At 41.7% G+C, this 18,178-nt stretch overlaps 1 protein-coding gene across 1 annotated transcript in view; it reads right to left on the bottom strand.

Annotated features, from left to right (window-relative positions):
• LOC121946708 (ephrin type-B receptor 2-like) overlaps positions 1–18,178 on the bottom strand; it is a 100,571-nt gene that overhangs the window by 36,491 nt on the left and 45,902 nt on the right. The window contains exon 4 of the mRNA XM_042491414.1: positions 10,565–10,586. Coding sequence (XP_042347348.1) covers positions 10,565–10,586 — 22 coding nt within the window. The remainder of the gene's footprint in view (positions 1–10,564; positions 10,587–18,178) is intronic.

The following is an 18,178-nucleotide window of genomic DNA, read 5'->3' as shown; positions in this document are numbered from 1 at the left end:
CTAGACATATCCTGTCTCAAACAGACGCTGAAAAATTAGTGCATGCATTTGTTACTTCTAGGCTGGATTACTGTAACTCCCTATTATCCGGTTGCCCCAATAAGTTTCTGAAGTCTCTCCTGCTGGTGCAGAACGCTGCTGCATGTGTTCTAATGGGAACTAAGAAAAGGGATCATATTTCTCCTGTTTTAGCTTCTTTGTACTAGCTCCCTGTAAAATCCAGAATTGAATTTAAAATCCTCCTCCTTACCTACAAAGCTCTGAATGGACAGGCTCCGTTCTATCTGTCACAGCTCATAGTTCCCTACCAACCCTCAAGAGCACTGTGCTCTGAAAATGCAGGGTTACTTGTGATTCCCAAAGTCTCCAAATTTAGGATGAGAGCCAGAGCCTTCAGTTACCATGCTCCTCTTTTATGGAACCATCTTCCAGTTTCGGTCAGGGAGGCAGACACTGTCTCCAATTTAAAGGGTAGACTTAAGACCTTCCTCTTTGATAAAGCCTATAATTAGGGCTGGCTAAGGTTGCCTGGACCAGCCCCTCGTTAGGCTGACAAAGGTTTAGTCTGACGGGACTTTTCTATGATACACTGAGCTCCTTTTTCCTTCTCTTGCTCCCTCCATCTGCAATCGCTCATCTTTTTACTGCATTACACTAACCCGCTTGCCTTTCTGGAGCTCCCTTGTTTCATAGTTTTCCTGGATCTTGGCTGCGCCTGGATTGTGCTGTGGCTGCATTGATGCTGTACCTCCAGCTCGCCTTGAATGTGGTCTTGGTTGTGCTGTTGCTGTGGTCCTGTCTGAACCTGCATCTGTGTTGCGGGCCTTGGTTGTGCAGATGCCGTGGTCCTGCTTGACGCGACCTTCTACTGCCATTATTATGCGTCATGCCTCCACTATTGATATATGCATGGGACACTTATCAACACATACGATATTTGAATATAACATCACATGCTATCATAAAGTGCATGTAGTAATTTTACGTCTGTCACTATTATTAACGATATGCTATTGTTACCATTTTTGCTGTGTATCTCTCCCCCTCTCTCCCTCTCTTTTTCTCTCTCTCACTTTCTCTTTCCTTTTTGTCATTACTGTTTTAATTGTTATTTACGACATCTATTGAACGTCTGTCCATCCTGGAAGAGGGATCCTCCCTCAGTCTTTCTTCCTGAAGTGTCTGGCATTTTTTTCCTCCCATTACAGGTTTCTTTTAGGGGAGTTTTTCCTTAAACAATGTGAGCTTCTAAGAGCAGAGGGATGTCATATGCTGTAAAGCCCTCTGAGGCAAAATTGAGCATAGCATTAGTTCAGGCAGGCCACGGAGTCAAGCGCTGCCACTGTTGATATCAGCTGATATCATAAAAGCCCTCATCAGCTTGATGGCCAGCTGATTTGCTTCTAAGAATCTGATTCACTTAATGAGTCAGTCGGGTGATGTCCAGCAGCAAATAGAAAACCACAGTTCGCAGGTTATCAGTAACACTGCGCCTGAGGAGGAGGAGGTAGTGAGAGGGGATGCAGTTGACACTGAGGTCAGCAGGCCAGCCAAAGAGAGAACCATGGAGCAGAAGGCTAGAGTTAGAAGGCCAAGGGCAAATGATAGTAAAGAGTGGGAAACGGTTAACAGTGACTTGTTGGTAATCTTAAGTGCGCTTAGAGGAAATGTGGTCGAGAGGTTAGAAAATATGGGAGAGGTGATTTACTCATATGGCGCAGAGAGATTGGGGTGCATGACAGAAAGAGGGGAAATAGAGTACAGGTAGGCAAGTCTAGAAGGCAAAGAGAAAGTTAAGTTAAGTTAAGAAAACAGTGGGAAAAGGCTACAGATGAAGAGAGGGAGGGAATCAGTGTTTTGCAAGAGGAATTGAGAGACAGGATAGCAACACTTAGAAGGCAGAGCATCTCAGGAAAAAGAGGAGATAAAAAACTGTGCAAGGACAGCTTTTTTTAGGGACCCCTTTAAATTTGTGAAAGGTTTGTTTAATCGGGAAAAAGGGGGGCAACTTAGCGCAACAAGGCTAGAGGTTGAAGAATATTTGAGAAAGACTTATTCAGACTTAGAGGAGAATAGGAGTGGGGGTCTTCCACCTGATATGCCTCCATTAGGAGAGATAAGTCAGGAGTTGGATGTTAGGTCACCTAGGTGGAAAGAAGTTCAGGAAGTGGTTAGGTGTGCAAAGGCTTCTTCTGCCCCAGGGTCTGATGGAGTCCCCTGCCGGGTTGCTAAAAGTGCACCTGACATCCTTAAGTTTTTGTGGAAACATCTTAAAATAGTTTGGGAGAAACAAATTATCCCCCTAGAAAGGAATGGGTTGATAGACTTGATGGTGCAAAAGGCGGGGATACCAGGTTTTTCAGGGTGCTTTGAGCATACTAGCATGATCTGGCACCAGATTCAGGCAGCCAAGAGAGAGAAAAGAGACCTGCATGTAGTATTTTTGGGTTTGGCTAATGCATTTGGTTCAGTGCCACATAGCCTTATTTGGAGTGCTTTTGAGTATTTAGGGTGCCAGGAATAGTTGTCAACTTAGTGAAAGCATATTTTCAGGACATTAGATTATGTATAAGTATGGCAGATTTCACAACAGACTGGCAGAGGCTAGAGATAGGTATTACGGTAGGATGTTCAATTTCGCCATTGGCATTTACAATGGCAATGGAAGATATAATCAGGGCATCCAAGTAGGTTGTAGAGAGAGATGTCAAAATGTGATGTGTCCCATGGGATGTTCCACCAATTAGGGCTTACATGGATGACATGACGCTAGTTACTAGAATGGTGCCATGTACAAAGAGGATATTAGAGAAGATCTCAGGACCTCACCAAAGACCTCAAGTGGGAAAGCATGAAAATCAAGCCAAGTAAGTCTAGAAGTACCTCATTATGTAGAGGGAAATTAAATGATAGAAAATTTATCATAGATGATGAGGAAATTCCACCAATTAGGGAAAAGTCAGTGAAGAGCCTAGGTAGGTGGTACAATGTGGATTTGAATGATGTTGAGCAGGTTGTTTAAAAAAGATGTTGCTGAAGGACTGGATAGAATAGATGAGTCAGGGCTCCCAGGAAAGTTAAAGTTGTGGTGTTTGCAGTTTGGGTTATTTCCTAGGTTAATGTGGCCACTGTCAATCTATGAAGTCCTAGTATCTGTTGTGGAGAGAATGGAAAGGGTGGTTAGCTCATATATTAGGAAGTGGTTAGGCACTCCCAGGTGTCTAAGTAGTGTGGCATTGTATGGGAAAGGGAAACTTCAGCTGCCAGTATCGAGCTTAACAGAGGAGTTTAAGTGCGCCAAGGTTAGGGCAGAGTTGTTGTTAGCCGGGAGTAAGGATGTAATAGTTAGGTTTCAAATCCTTCCAAGGGGAGAAAATGGAACCCAAGAGTGGCAGCTCAGGGCACAGAGGCTGCAGAGGCATGCAGAGATAGTAGGTAATGTTCAGTTTGGCTGGGGAGGCTTGGGGCTTGGGCCAGGCAAACCGCTGTGGAATACAGTAGGCTCCAAGGATAGAAGAAAACTGGAAGTGGAACAGGTATGTAGGCAGGAGGAGGCTTTAAGGGGTGCTAAGGCAGTGGCTCAGGCTAAGCAGGGTCAGTGGTTGAATTGGGAAAGTGTAAAGAGTTGGAAGCTTAGCTGGAGGGACCTGTGGAGTATGGAGGAGAGCCGCATTATATTTCTGATAGGGGCTGCATATGACGTGTTGCCAACCCCCCAGAACTTGAAGCTCTGGGTAAATGGCGACCTATCATGCCCATTGTGTTCAGGTACTGCAACTTTAAGACATATTTTGTCAAGCTGCAAAATTAGTTTATCACAGGGCCAGTATATGTGGCAACATAATCAGGTGCTGAGAAGCTTAGCTGCAGGTATTGAGGGGAGAAGAAGACATGTGAATTCAGGAAGATTTAAAAAAGAGAGTCTAGATATCCTGTTGGTGGTGGGGGGTGGGGCACCAGTCAGTGACACACCCGCCGTGTGTCACTGATCGGTGAGTCAATGAATCGTTTATTTCACTGAGCTTACAGTCCCTTGGGAAGCTACAGTGGAAGAAGCCTATGAAAGGAAGAAACTGAGGTACATAGACTTACAGGCAGAAGCTGGGCAGAAAGGATGGAAAGCTAGGGTTCACCCAGTTGAAGTGGGATGTAGGGGATTTGTAGCTGGAGCAGCTATCTCTCTCCTGGGGGAACTTGGGGTGAGGGGACAGAGTTTGAGGAAGACAGTGAGGGAAATGTCAGATGAGGCAGTTAAATCCAGTCAGTGGATTTGGATTAGGAGGAACAATGGTAGCTGGAGACCCGCAGGGGGACCCAATGAACAGACAACTCCTTGAGATCAGGTGGAGAGATCCACTAATCAGTCCTCTCAGGAGAAAATCCAGGAAATGTGAGGGTATTTAGGAGTGGGAGTGGCCTGTTTGAGTCTCTTTGTGTGAGACCATGCTGCCATCCAAGTAAGTGTGTTTGTTGATCCAATTCACCCTTATTTCCCTTAGCTTGAGTCTTTATGTGAGTTGTAGTATATTGGCAATTGTGATGCATGTGCTAGGGAAGGTAGCATCAGCACAGTCACTACCTGGAGTCTGCATGAAAAGAGCCTGGGTCTGTTGAAGGTGCTATTGCTGTTTGGGCTGTGATAGCCATGTGATAGCCAGCCTAGCTAGCTTACTTAACTCAGTTTAGCCTCCTGTGGGATAGCCATGTGTTAGCTTAGCTTAGCTTTGTATCTGTGGTAGCCTGTGGTATCTGTCTGTAGGCTGTGATAGCCATGTGATAACTAGCCTAGCTGGCATGGCTAGCGTGGCTTAGCCTTAGCCTTAGCCTTGTATCTGTGATATCAATGTTTTAGTGTAGTTTAGCCTTTTAACTGTGATAGCTTTGTAGTAGTTTAGCTTGTATCTGTCTGTTGAAGGTGGCAGGGCTGTTTGGGCTGCATAGGAGCAGTGAGGGCTGGCACTAGGGGAGTGGCTTTGGGATGCTAGAGTTCACTGCCTAGCCTCCTGGAGGTGTTGTGGGACCAACTACACTGAAAAAAGTGATTTTGACCCCTAGTAAATGTTACTTATATTAATTAAGCATATTTTAATATAAATAGTTGTGTTATTTAACTCCACTTATAAATATAAGTAATTACATCCTATATTGTCAAAAATATGACTATCATATTTTATTCAATTAAATGTAGCTCGAAAAAATTAAGCGTAACCAAACTGTGCATATCCGGTTTGGATTTTGAAGTTTGCGCATGCGCAAGAACATACCGCCTTTTTATGATTTTGGGGTGCTGGTCAGTTACTCACTCTGGAGTCTGGACACCCTGCAGGTGCATGTTGCTGTCATTACAGGCTGAATTGCGAATTGTTTGCGTAAGTCTTTAATAATCATTGGTATGTGTAGTTTAACTTTCACCATGGTGTAAGCCCTATTTACTTTATTCAAATGATTACATACTCAAGTAGTTACAGCTATGGGCCTATTTAATTGGGTGGTTAAGCTAGCCATGTGAGGATGTGTTAGCTTGTTAATGCTCCTGATATTAGGCTGTCCATGTGGCTAAACATGAATCAACTCGGCTCCGGGTGGGGTATCAGAAATGGTGAGTTAAGTTTAACTTGAGTCGGTTGGACTTTGATTCGGTTAATAGACATGTGTGTGGCGGTGGCAGCGGCCGAGGAGGAGGAAGAGGAGGAGGAGGAAGCAGAGGCTAAGGCTGCGGTCCACCATACACACCATGTCGTGTGTGGCGACCAGCACAGGCAGCAGGTGTGTGTGTGTGTGTGTGCGGCCGTTACCTCCTCCACGTCAGTCTCTCAGCGAACTACATCCGACTCACATGCTGCAGCTCACTCATTTTGTATGTTTCTGCATTTATCGTTGGTTTACCACTGAGGTGGACTCATTCTACATGATCAATGTTTTTAAAAACAACGGTGTCTGGATAGCTCCTGTTAACACTGGCATGCATAAGTTTTATGCCATGGTGATACTGTGTTTAGTCAGACATGCCATGCAGCAGGGGACATGACATTTATTACAACTATATAAAAAAATAACTTAAGGCTTAATTTTAAATAAACGTCTTGTGAGCATCTGCTCATTGTACAGTAAATATGTTCTCCAGAAAGGATGAAACAACTGCAGTTCCAACAACATATTATTTGAACATGGGACTTTATTTACTATATTTACTATCAACAAATTTCTTTAAATTCATCATTAAAAATGTTAATAAGTTAAATGTTTATTTTTTAAATTAATAATTTATGCAATATCTGAATGCTGTGAAGTGATTTATAATCATTTATAAGAAGTATAGCACATAGAAAGTAATCTAGTAGTGAATAAATAACATGGCATCTCTTTTCTTTCCCTAACTCTAATCTGTCATCTGATGCATATTTCAGTCGTGCTGAGGCACAGTTGAGATGAAGACTTTTTCACTCATGATTTTTTACTCAATAATAAGCTTAACATTTGTTTACAGACACAATGTTGATAACATGTTTTTTATATTGTGTTAATACTTGGCAGGTTTATCACATCTGATTTTCAACCAAGCTTCGGACCTTTATATTCTTTAGGTAAGTACATTTAACAAATAGATTCCTTACTGCCATGTTAATCTTGGAAGTCATGCAATGATCAGTTTAAATTTAACATTAATTTCATCAATTAAACTGCCAATTGTGCCAAGGGAATATAATCGAATTTAGGTGTGTGTAAGTGTGTGGCATGTCTCTCAAGGTCTCACCATGGTCATTAGCAAAGGATGGGCCAAACTAAGAATGCTGTGCCTTTTAAAAGTGTTCATAAAATCATCAGCAGGTTGCCAATAAGGTGTACTCATGATTTCCCATACACATGTAGTGGTTTTAAGTGCCTGTACTGTATGACTCTATGTCACTGCTTTTCCTATGGGACAGTAACACCATATTAGCATGTTTGAACAGCCTTAGTCTCTTTTGGGAAAAAGGATTTTAATATTACATTTCCTCACATTAAGTATTTTCAAGGTACAAGTGACAAGCTTACAAAGTACTTTTTTCTCTGGATGTAAGGTTTTTGGTGATGCGGTGACTGTAAAATACTTAAAGTAATGTTTGATTAGCTGTCTTTTTTCTTCTCCACGTTTCTGTGTTTGTTTGTCTAGTTTATGTGGCAGTGTAAAGATTGTGGTGCTGAAGTGTCTAGACGCTCAGAACTTCTTAAACATTACAGAGAAAGACATAGTCATTTTGGACGTGGCCATCATATTAAGTGTATACATCCAGATTGTCCATGCATCTTTAAGACTTGGAATTTACTTTTGACACACCTGTCAAGGAGTCATAGCAATGCCTTAAAGCACTCTGACAAATTTACATTTTCCTGCCAACTGTGTGGCTTTAGTGAATTTGGAACTGAGCGTGATTATTTTGTACATGTAAACCATCATCTAAAAAAACAATGAGACAGTCAATTGTATGTTTAAAGGCTGTGAATACAAAACCAATGTATATAGTACATTCAAGTCTCACAAAAGTTGGAAGTACAGCTTGCATTCATTTGTAGATTTTAAGGATGGTGTAGTCCATGGACTTTCTGTGACTGAAACTGTAGAGCCCGGTGGTTCAGAGTGCTGTGACAACAGCCAGTCTGATGTTAATTTGAATACAACAATGAAACGGGTTGTGTTTGAACCTAGATGCAGTACGCCAAAACTCAGAGTCAGTTGGTAATGTCTTTTATTAAGACCAACACAAACGAAGATCAGCTCACAGATGTTCAGTTCGTTATCCTGGCGGTTAGCCCAAACAATGTCTCTGGGAATCCCACGAAGCGAAGACACGAAGCTTGAACCTACTGTGGCTGGAGAGCAGGAAACCCCGTAGCTCGACGAGCCGACAACACGTGTGGGAATGTTGTCGGGGATAGCGCTGAATCGTGGTCGGGGACAGGCAGAGGATCCGTAGCCGGGAAAACAGTCTGAAAGAATAACGGTACCGTCGAGGAGCAGGCAGGATGATCGTCGTGGTCGAGCGGTGAGGTCTTTGCCAGTGGAGCCATCAGATTTCCGGAACGCCGGAGCGAAGCACGTGGTCGGGGACAGAAGGCAGGTAGGTACACGGGGTGGCAGGCGCAGAGAGCTGGTCGGGAACAGGCTGGGTCGGCAACAGGAAGTCTGGCAATAAAACGCTGGAGAGTCGTGCATAATAGCAGAGGAACAATCTGGCAGTGAGTGAATGTGTGGGAGTGTCTTAAATACCGGACTGATTGGAGATGAGCTGCAGCTGAGGGAGAGCGGGCTGCAGCAGTGGGCGTGGCTGGCAGGTAGAGCAGGTCAGAGTGAGGTGAGTGGAAAAACACTGGCAGTGGGGAGGAGGAGAATGCAGGAACCATGACAAACAAAGGATCAGACAGACATAATTGAACAAAAACTTGCAGCATTATTATTAAAACTAGAAAATATTTTTCATGTGCCAAGTGCTGCAGTTGATGAATTGCTCAAAGAACTTCAGTACTTGTTGAGTACAGCATCTCTGTGTAGTACAACAGATGTGATACAAGACACGCTCAGTAGTTACAGCCTGCAAGTTGATCAAACTTTCATTTAAGAACTTGCATCCACTCTCTGTGTATCTAATCCCATATGCAAGTCAATTGGTAAAGGCTGTCCCTAAGCAACATCGTTTAAGCGCAAAAAATACTACAAGGACAATTTCAAAGTTGTAGAGCCCATAGAATATATATTGGATGAAAAAGGCAAAAGAACACTGCAATATGTTCCAGTATTAAAAGTTCTGCACCAGCTTTTCACAGACAGTCACATTCTTAATAAAGTATTAGACAGTAGTCTCACATCAGAGGAAAAAGGAACAGAAGTGATATACAGGTCTTACAGAGATGGTTTGTTCTTTAAAGAAAACAGCTTTTTATCAGGAGGCCAATTGAGAGTGTTACTTAATTTGTACGTGGATGATTTTGAGATTTGTAATCCGCTCGGCACACCTCGCAAAAAACATAAAATCTGTGCTGTTTATTGGACTCTCAGCAATTTACCGCCTGGTTCCCATTCCTCATTGTCTTACATTCATTTGGCTTTACGTTTATGGTGTTAAAAGGCCGTGTGTTCTCTCTGCATGTCTTTCTCATTTCAACGTTTGCACTGGCTACCCCCTGATGTTGCACATGACATCTTTGAAGGCATAGTACCAGTTGGCACATTGTCTGAATCATTTAATGTCCAAAAAATGTTTCACACTGGACAGTCTCAATGAGTCCATTTTGAAATTTCCTTACAAATGGACAGACAAGAGTAATCGTCCACATTCTATTCCAAAGGCCTTCATGCAGAACAAAACTATTGGAGGGAACGCTCACGAAAATTGGAGTCTCTTGCGTTTTCTCCCATTTTTGGTTGGACAGTTAGTGCCCTCAAATGAGCCAGCCTGGCAGGTCATTTTGGACCTGAGGGATATTATGGATTTAGTTGTTGCACCAGTACATACTGCGCAATCACTTGCTTTCCTTGAGGAAAGAATCTGTGATCACAGATGCAGGCTACAAGAGGTGTTTCCAGGTATAAAACTTTTACCAAAACATCATTTCGTCGAACATTATCCACAGATGATTTGATTTTTTGGTCCGCTCATTTGTCTGTGGACAATGAGATTTGAAGCAAAGCATAGTTTTTTTAAACAGGTCGTTCGTCACACACGCTGCTTCAAAAACATATCTCTGGCAGTGAAACATCAGGTCATGATGGCATATTACTTGGAGTCAAACACAACCAAAAAATGCAGCCTGACTGTCTCAGCTGTCTCAACTGTCTCTGTTGACATTTTGCATCAGGATGTACAGAAAGTTTTGACACTAAAATACCCTGATATTGCACACATTCAGCTCACTTAGACTGCATCTGTCAATGGAGTGACATACAGAGAGGGCATGGTTGTTGTTTGTGGCTCTACTGGTGGCTTGCCAGACTTTGCAGAAGTTGTCTAGATGGTTGTTTTGGAGGGAAACTTGAGTTTCATTGTCAAAGAGTTTGGTGCTTGGTATATGGAGCATTTTAGGGCATTTGAGTTGTGTCCAACCTCTCAAGTCTGCCTCATTCAACTTGGTGCCCTCGTGGACCAGTACCCCTTGGCAGATTACAGGATTGGAGGCCGCCGAATGGTGACACTTAAAAGATTCATACATATACAAGGTCAGATCACACTAAATCATGTTGTGCTTATGTGTTCTTCTGTTTATTCATTTTTTAATATTTGTTTATTTTTCTCTTTCATATTTAGATTGAAGAATGGCAGGGCCCATGAAGCTAAGAGTCATCGTAGAAGAGGATGACTACAGAAGACTTGATCTCCACTCAGGAAAGCCAAAGACTTTAATGGACTTGCACAAAACAATTTGTGATGCATTTGGAAGTGAAAGAGACTTTCGCATTCAATTCATGGATCCTGACTTCAATAATGAGTTCATGAACATTACATCAGTGCAAGACATTCAAGACAGAGGAACAATTAAGCTTGTGTACATGCAAAATTGTTTGGATATGAATCCAATTTCAAGGCCAAACTCTCCAAGCACTGCTGGATCATCTGCAAGCCCGTCAAGCATTCACACACCTCAGAGTGTGGCCTCATTGTTCTCATCTGACTCCGACACCACCATCATTCTTTCCCATTCAGACAGCGAGCTGAGAACGCATGCATGGCCCCGTGACTTCACCATTCCTCGCTTCCCATACAATGTGGAGGTTCAGCTTCAGTGGGGAAATAAGATATTCAGAGAAACTGGCACAAGTCTGAAGATTCCACCAGGGCTGAAGTCCAACATCCTAGACAAACTGGCTGAAGAAATTTTCCAGTATACAGCATATCCACAAAATCACCAGATAGATGATGTAGCAGGGGCGCTCATCCAAAAATTTCCCTGTTTGCGAGATCTGTCTGCCAGTGGATACTACAGCTGGGTGATTAGCCTGAAATACAAAATGGCTAATTACCGGACAAAGATGTGGAACATTGGATGTCCTGAAGTGACTGTTAATGCATTGAAAAATAAATCAAGAGATGAATGCTTCCCAGCCAAAAATGTAAAGAAAGCTAAAAAGGCAGAGGTCAATTATTGTCCTTCACACCCCACTGGCGAAACAGATGACAGTCTGGAAAACTTGCGAGTTGAACTTTTGACTGATGTCAGACGAAGAAACGGAGCATCAGATGTAAGAGAGAAGATGTCTAAAACTTTCTCCTACCGAAGAAAAGAAGTGGTGCATGAAAGTCCAGGTGCTGGAGAGATGAAAGTGAGACGACCTGCACTTTTCCATATTAATGAGGTAAATACATGTTTGCTTCCATCCAGTGTGCCTCTTTTCATTGTGCATTTCCACTATGTGTTATGATTTCACTATGTGTATTACAAGAATCACCATTACATAAATAACTGAGCACAGTGTTCTTTGTCTTCTGCCACTTTTTTATGTGCAACAGATAAATACTGAATTTCAGCGAATTACAACACATCCACTCGAGACGACCTTCATGGCACGGTTGGACAGTCTTCAGCCTCAGCTGACATCAGTTTTCCAGAAAAAGGGAGGTGTCACTGGCCAGAAACTAGCCAAACATCTGCAGATCTTACAAGAGGTAACTGTTCATTCATTGTTGTCTACATGTGTGCTTTAATATATTCTGTTTCAGTAAAGCCTGGATCATTAATGTAAGACACATTTCCAAAGAAATGTTTTACATGTTTACATGTTATGGTAGCAAAACCAGCCATGTTTTCTCTGGTGGGACAGTTAATGTACACCACCTGCACTGAGCAAGATTTTTGACCATGCTTAGCACAGCGCTTTCATCCTATACATCCATACATGTCACATATTGTAACCACACCACAATTATTTTGTAATCAAAGGAATAAGGTTATTCATAGTATAACCGTGGGTTGAAAAGTTCAAATATTTTTGTAATTACTTTAGTGCCTGGAAATGTTTTTAATCAGTGGAATCTCTTCACACAGGCTACAAGTGATGTTCATTCAAAAAGGGCAGCAGTCCTTAGAGCACTTTGCCTCTACCTTGGTGAGGATGATGGACATCTGATCCATGAGTATATGGTAAGTTTAATGTTCTGAATGTAACTCATATTTAAGATTCTGAAGTTGTTTGTCCTGTAGTTTTGGCTCCCCACTGGGGTCTCTTCAGTGTACAGCAGAGGTGTCTGTTGTGTTTAAAAGAATAATTTGCTGTTACAGTGCACCATTATAGAATCTTTGACATGTAGTGATGTTTCTTGTGCTGCTTTACCTGTCCAAGACAGTATAGTAAAATGTTTTGTTCCTGTTGCTTATATGATAGAGCCAGGCATAGAATCAAAGCACAAAAGCACACCTTGGAACACTCAGTGCCCATAAAACACTTGATGCACAAATGGACAGCGCCCTGATTGAAATCTGAAAATGTCTGTCATGCAGATGTACAATGTATGGTAAAAAATAATGTTTATTTGTGGCAAAGCATTCTAATGTTTCCCTTTTCTCCTATTTACTTAAAATATACAGGACATCAAAGGAAATGCCATCCCGACAGACATGCAGAAGTGGGCCATGGGCATTTACATCATCGGCAAGGAGAATGGAGATCCTGGACATCATGATGACATCGGAATTTCTGTTGATAGAGCGATCATCCTGGACAACATTGGATCTGCAGCCCAGGCTTGCGCAGTGATGCTTGGAGTGATCTACGCATTGAACCTGCCTACCCCAAGGAACTGAGACACTATTACAAATTCATTCAAAAAGTACTCATGGGAATGGATGGGGAAAAGCTTTCCCCCAAAGTCCTTGGACTAAAGAACAAAATCGGTGTTGGACTGTAGAAATTCTTCAGCCACAGATGTTTTGTTTGGTGTTTGTGAATTGTGCAATGAATGGTTAATGTGATCTCAAAAGCAGCGTCACTAAGAGTTCCACACAGATGAGAAATGCTTTTGTAGAGGATAGAAATATTCACGCAGATAGTGGTGAGGACACTACAACAAACAAACTTACTGGTAGTTATATGTGTTAGGGCAGTGATGAAGGATCGCCTCTTGTCTGTTTCAGGCCAACATCCAAGAGAGTGACAGGATATGCACTTAAATGAATCTTATGATACTCAACAAAGCCACTTGTTTTATTATCAGTTCAGTTGCCTCGGTGAAACATTGCCTTTCGATAATATTGTCATTTCAGAGTCAGGCAACCTGGTTTGTTTTCCAGATGTGGCCTACTGTGTATGGTTTGGGTTTTGAATGTTGCTGAAAGTTTTTTTTTTCCTCTGGGTAATGTTCTCAATTGAAGGCATAGGTATATTTTTGCAAAAAAGATGTAAAGTAAACTCTATAAAGGGTAACTACCACTTTACATGTAACAGGGATAGAACTATTCTGCTGCCTAGTCTCTGATCAGGGCACTACACAAAAGTGTCAGAGTTTATATTGTTCATTCCATCCTTATGGTTATGGTTATGGTTGACAGTATCTGATTAGCGGGTTTCTGCTTTCTTGTGTTTTATCTCTTTAGTAGAGGCTTTTAATATGTAAGGGTTAGAAGCTAAAACAAGTATTGTTGTTTATGCACTTTGCATTTCACAGGTTCTTGTCTTATAAGAAGTATTGTACATGTTGAGAGCAAGCTTTGCCTTCTGTCTTGTCGCATATCAGGAAACTTCACTTAACTTGTGTCAGTTTATTCTTTATTAATGGTTGTTTACACAATCAGAGCAACATATTTTTTTCTTTTGCAAACAGATAAATGTATCTGTTAAAGTTAACAGTGTTGCTATCTATGCACTGAGTATTTTACAGTTTTTCATGTTAGAAAAATATTCTTGGGTCATTAGACTGGTCTGATGTGAGATGTTAAATATTTGTACCATATTGAAGTTGGTTGTCTAAACACATTTTGTGGTTCTGTGTGATGTATGATAGCTAAAAATATTTCATTAGAATCAACTTAATAAAAATAGATAGTATTTAAACAATTTAATTGATTTGAAAGTGTACAAAATTTTTTAAAAAGCATATATAATTTATATTAGTACATTTAAATGGATTTACTAAGGAAATTTGAGTAAAATCTACTCAAAATAGTTGAGTTACATAAAATAATTTATTTGAATTTACTTAAAAATTATTAGTTCAGTCAACATAATAAAAATATCTAGCTGCAGATAAAATTAGTTCGTGCAACCACTTGACATAATAAAATTATGTTCATTCAACAAAACATTTTTTTCGGTGTAGATGAAACACTGATGAATGGAGGTTCCCATCTGATGACCCAAAGATGTGTTAGTCTTCACTGCTCTCTGATCTTTATATTTAAGCCATAGTAGCTGATTGGTGACCCTAGTTTCTTTAGTGTGTACATTCCTGGAGCACAAGTTTCTTGTGCTCAGTTGAAATCCCCATCCGTGTGACAGGGAGGAGGGGGAGGTGGCAGAGCTTTCTGCCTGATCCGGTTTTTAGTCCGTTCAGACCTGCCACCCTGGCTCTGTTTCCTCTATCCTTCTTTCTTTTTCTTTTTCTATTACTGCTCTCTGGCATTCATATTTAAGTCATAATTGCTGATGAGTGACCCTAGGATACTCATTGAGTGCTTATCCTTTTCTGGAGCACAAGTTTCTTGTGTTTTAGTTCAATTGAACTCACTCGCGCTGCATTATTCAAGCTGCTCTAGCCTGCCTGCTCTTTCCTGTTCCCTCAGCATGCACCCTCCTCCTCCCCACCTCCCCCTTTGTGCCATTCTGACTTGATCAATGTCATTGTTGTCATTGATGCCTGCTCTGTGGGGTTTTTTTTGTTTTTGTTTTGCTGCTGCTCTCCCTGCCTCAGGCTTCTCTTGTATGCACAGGAAGGGCAAGAACGTGTGCTGTTCCTGCTTAACACTTTCCACGTAAGCATGTGGAAGGGCAGGGGGACCCCAGAACAGAGCCATATTGCCAAATATCAATAACTGCAAAATTATAAATATTTATAACTGCGAATAAAGCTAAATTTAAAAGCTGCTAAGAAGTGTTTTTCTTGACTAATTGGTCCTGACTGAACTGCGTTTTGTGATAATGGGCTTTATAAATAAAACTGAATAGAACTGAATCTCATTAATTCATTATAATTCATTTATATATCCCTGGACTTTAGTTCATATGTGTTTTAGCTAGATTTTTGCTGATATTCAAAACTTGCCGCCCCTCCTCCTCTTCCTTCTGTGTGGATTTCTCCCTGTCTGCTGATTATTCTGTGCTCTAACCTGTATGTATGTGTGAATGTGAGCATGGTGTTTCTCCGTAGGCTGGACCAGGTGCAGGCAATCTCCTGATGGGCTGGTGGAGTATTTAAGCAGTGGCTTCAGACCAGAGTATTACTCCTGCCAAGTGGTAGATGTTCTCACGGCCTCTCAGTATAACCTGTTGGTCCGAGTTTTTTCTTGTTGTTTGCTCGTGTTGCTCATGTTCTTGTGTCTTTTGCCTCCTGTCTCAGAGTAACTGCTGCTCCTTGCTACCTGCTCCAGCCATTGTGGTGTTCACTCGTCTGTGTATCTGCCTGCCTGCCTGCCTGCTTGCCTGCCCGCTCGCTTCTCATCATCATCCGAGCACTCAAGACCTCACAAATCTTCACAAGGGTTTTGTACTGGATGCGAGCACAAGTGGAGATCGCACGGAGCTTCTCCCTCCCGTCACAACCAAAGGACGGTTCGACCTCACTCACCCTCCCCCACTCAGCTCATTCACCTTTTTGTAAATAAATTGCACTATTGTTTCACCTTAATCCTCGTCTGGTGTCTTGTGTCAGCGCTTGGGTCCAGAAAATGTCCAACCCGTCACACTTTCTACACATTCAAAATATATCCCACATATCTGTGTTCTCTGAAAAGTTGAAAATAAAGTTTTGAGACTATTTTGAGAAAAAAGTTGTGTTCCATAGTCAGCTGTGCGTTATGTTATTACTCTGTGCTATAGTTTCCCCTTTAGACTGTCTGACAGACACAGAGCCCTGTTTCGGACTCTGTGACTCCGCTCAGCTTTGCTGTGCTCGAGTCCCCTTTCTCCGTTATCTGTAGAGCAATTGCTCGCGGTTCTCTAGTGCGCCACACCGAGAGGTGGGATAGATTTCCACTTAGATGGGCACCTGAAGCACCAGAGCGTACCGTTTCAAAGTAAATAATGAAAACCTGCGTGCAAGTCTTGCCTTGAGGTGGAAACGACCTATTGAAAACAAGCTTCAGCTGATGATTGGACAGGCAAGTTATAACATTGTGAAAATATGCATGTATCACTAAAATGCTATCAAAAAGCAGAAACACATAAACGCCCCCAAGAACACCTTTTAAAAATATTGCTTCCAGCACCCCCCCACATCCTCTGAACGCCCCCTGGGGGGCAGCACTGCCCCAGCTGAAAAATGCTCTAAGCAAAAGTCTTTCACCTCTGCTACCTCTTTTCATCAGTGCCACTGCCTCCAAACCATGCTACAAAGATGGTCATATCCGTGAAGTTAGGTACTATTTGAACCAATAATGGAACCATTTCTGGTCCCTAAATTTGGTACCAGTAAACAAAAGAACCTTTTTTGGTACTTTACTTTCTGAGTAATAAAGAAAATGTAATTTTTGAACAAGCTGCAGGGGTGAGTTGGTAAACTAAAATGCAGCCATAGAGCTCCCTCGCTGGGTTTCCAGTGGCTCTGCAGAGTTTCATTACTGACCTTGGAGCTTTGGGACACTTCTAAACTAGGCGCTCAAATCCAGATGCACTCCTAAGTACTGACATTTGGCACGGATGCATTCAATGTGAATTGGTAGTTGGCACTCTTAAAAGTACTGAGTTCGGTACCCAGCCCTGCTTGCTACCACAGTAAACTTTCCTTTTCACTTTTACTGTTACCTTTCTTTTACAAATCCTTCCTGACACTCGTCTCCACCCACACTCCCCTGTCTGCACTCACAACAAGAAATGAATTTAAAAAATTGAAAAACACCTTTCAATAATTGACAGCTGTATTAGCATTCTGCATCTTGGTCTAAAGTGCAGCATTTCAATTGGTAGCATTTGGCAAACCCATTGCATTTTTGTAACAGCAAATATGTGCTGACAGTTTTGGTTGTTTTCCTGTCAGCCAAAAATAAGCAATGCATCTGCTAACAGATTCACAGACAAAATAGAGACTATATAGACAGCTAGACTTCCTGCTTTGTTTTAAGCCACACTAGCAGCATGGCTCTAGGCATAGCACTGTCAGTCAGGAGGTCAGGTCGGTCTGCCAGCGAGCTCACTACAATCTGCAGGCTGTCTTACCATCTTCACTTTACTTAACACACATATACATTTTCCTTATTGCAGCGAAAGATAGCCATACACCTTCCGAATTCTTTTTCCGAAATCAAGATTTCTATGTTGCGGAACCTGATATTTTTTAAAACGGCACCCTTGTTACCAGGTCGGAGCAGCTACACTTTTTCTGCATGGCGCGTGCGATCCTCAGCAAAAATACACACTGAAAATGGTCTTTTTATAACCATATTGACTTTATACCACCCTTTACTACAGTTTCAATGTCTTTATGTGTCACACATATGAATAAACACAAATTTATCTGTTTTACTTAACCTTTCCTATTTCTACTTCAAAATAAAAGCCCTCTGACGATGTTTTTGTCAACAGAATCATTTTAGTTTTTAACACAAAGCATTTTACTGTTAAACATTTGCAGGATCGTGTTGTTGACAATGCAGCAGCTGCACAGCTTCCTAAATGAGGGAAGTATGTGCTTTTAATTGTGGAAATACAGTAGTTACAGCAACATGGAGCTCTGTAGCAGCGCTACAACAATAAACGCTGCCAATGTGAACACACATTGCTCACACATGCAGTGTGGCATGTGCGTAACCTCCAGGGCATGTGAAGCACACTGCTTCCTCAATACAGCCTCTCCAGTATGACGTTAAGAGAAAGATGAGCGTCTGTATTTAAAATCACACTGTCGAGATTTCTAAATACTCGGTATACTGTAATTCTGTGATACCGCCCATGCCTAGCAGTGGAGACCTGAAATGTCTGCACATAATTTGAATGACATTTCAAATATTTGCTATGATGCATTTCAGTCTGGTCCATCTGGACTATATTTTTATTCCTGGAGCC

This window comes from Plectropomus leopardus, chromosome 8 (genome assembly GCF_008729295.1).
Source record: "Plectropomus leopardus isolate mb chromosome 8, YSFRI_Pleo_2.0, whole genome shotgun sequence".
NCBI classification, from domain to species: domain Eukaryota; kingdom Metazoa; phylum Chordata; class Actinopteri; order Perciformes; family Serranidae; genus Plectropomus; species Plectropomus leopardus.
The sequence above is the reverse complement of the archived record's forward strand: the minus strand, read 5'-3'. Positions and strand labels throughout refer to the sequence as shown.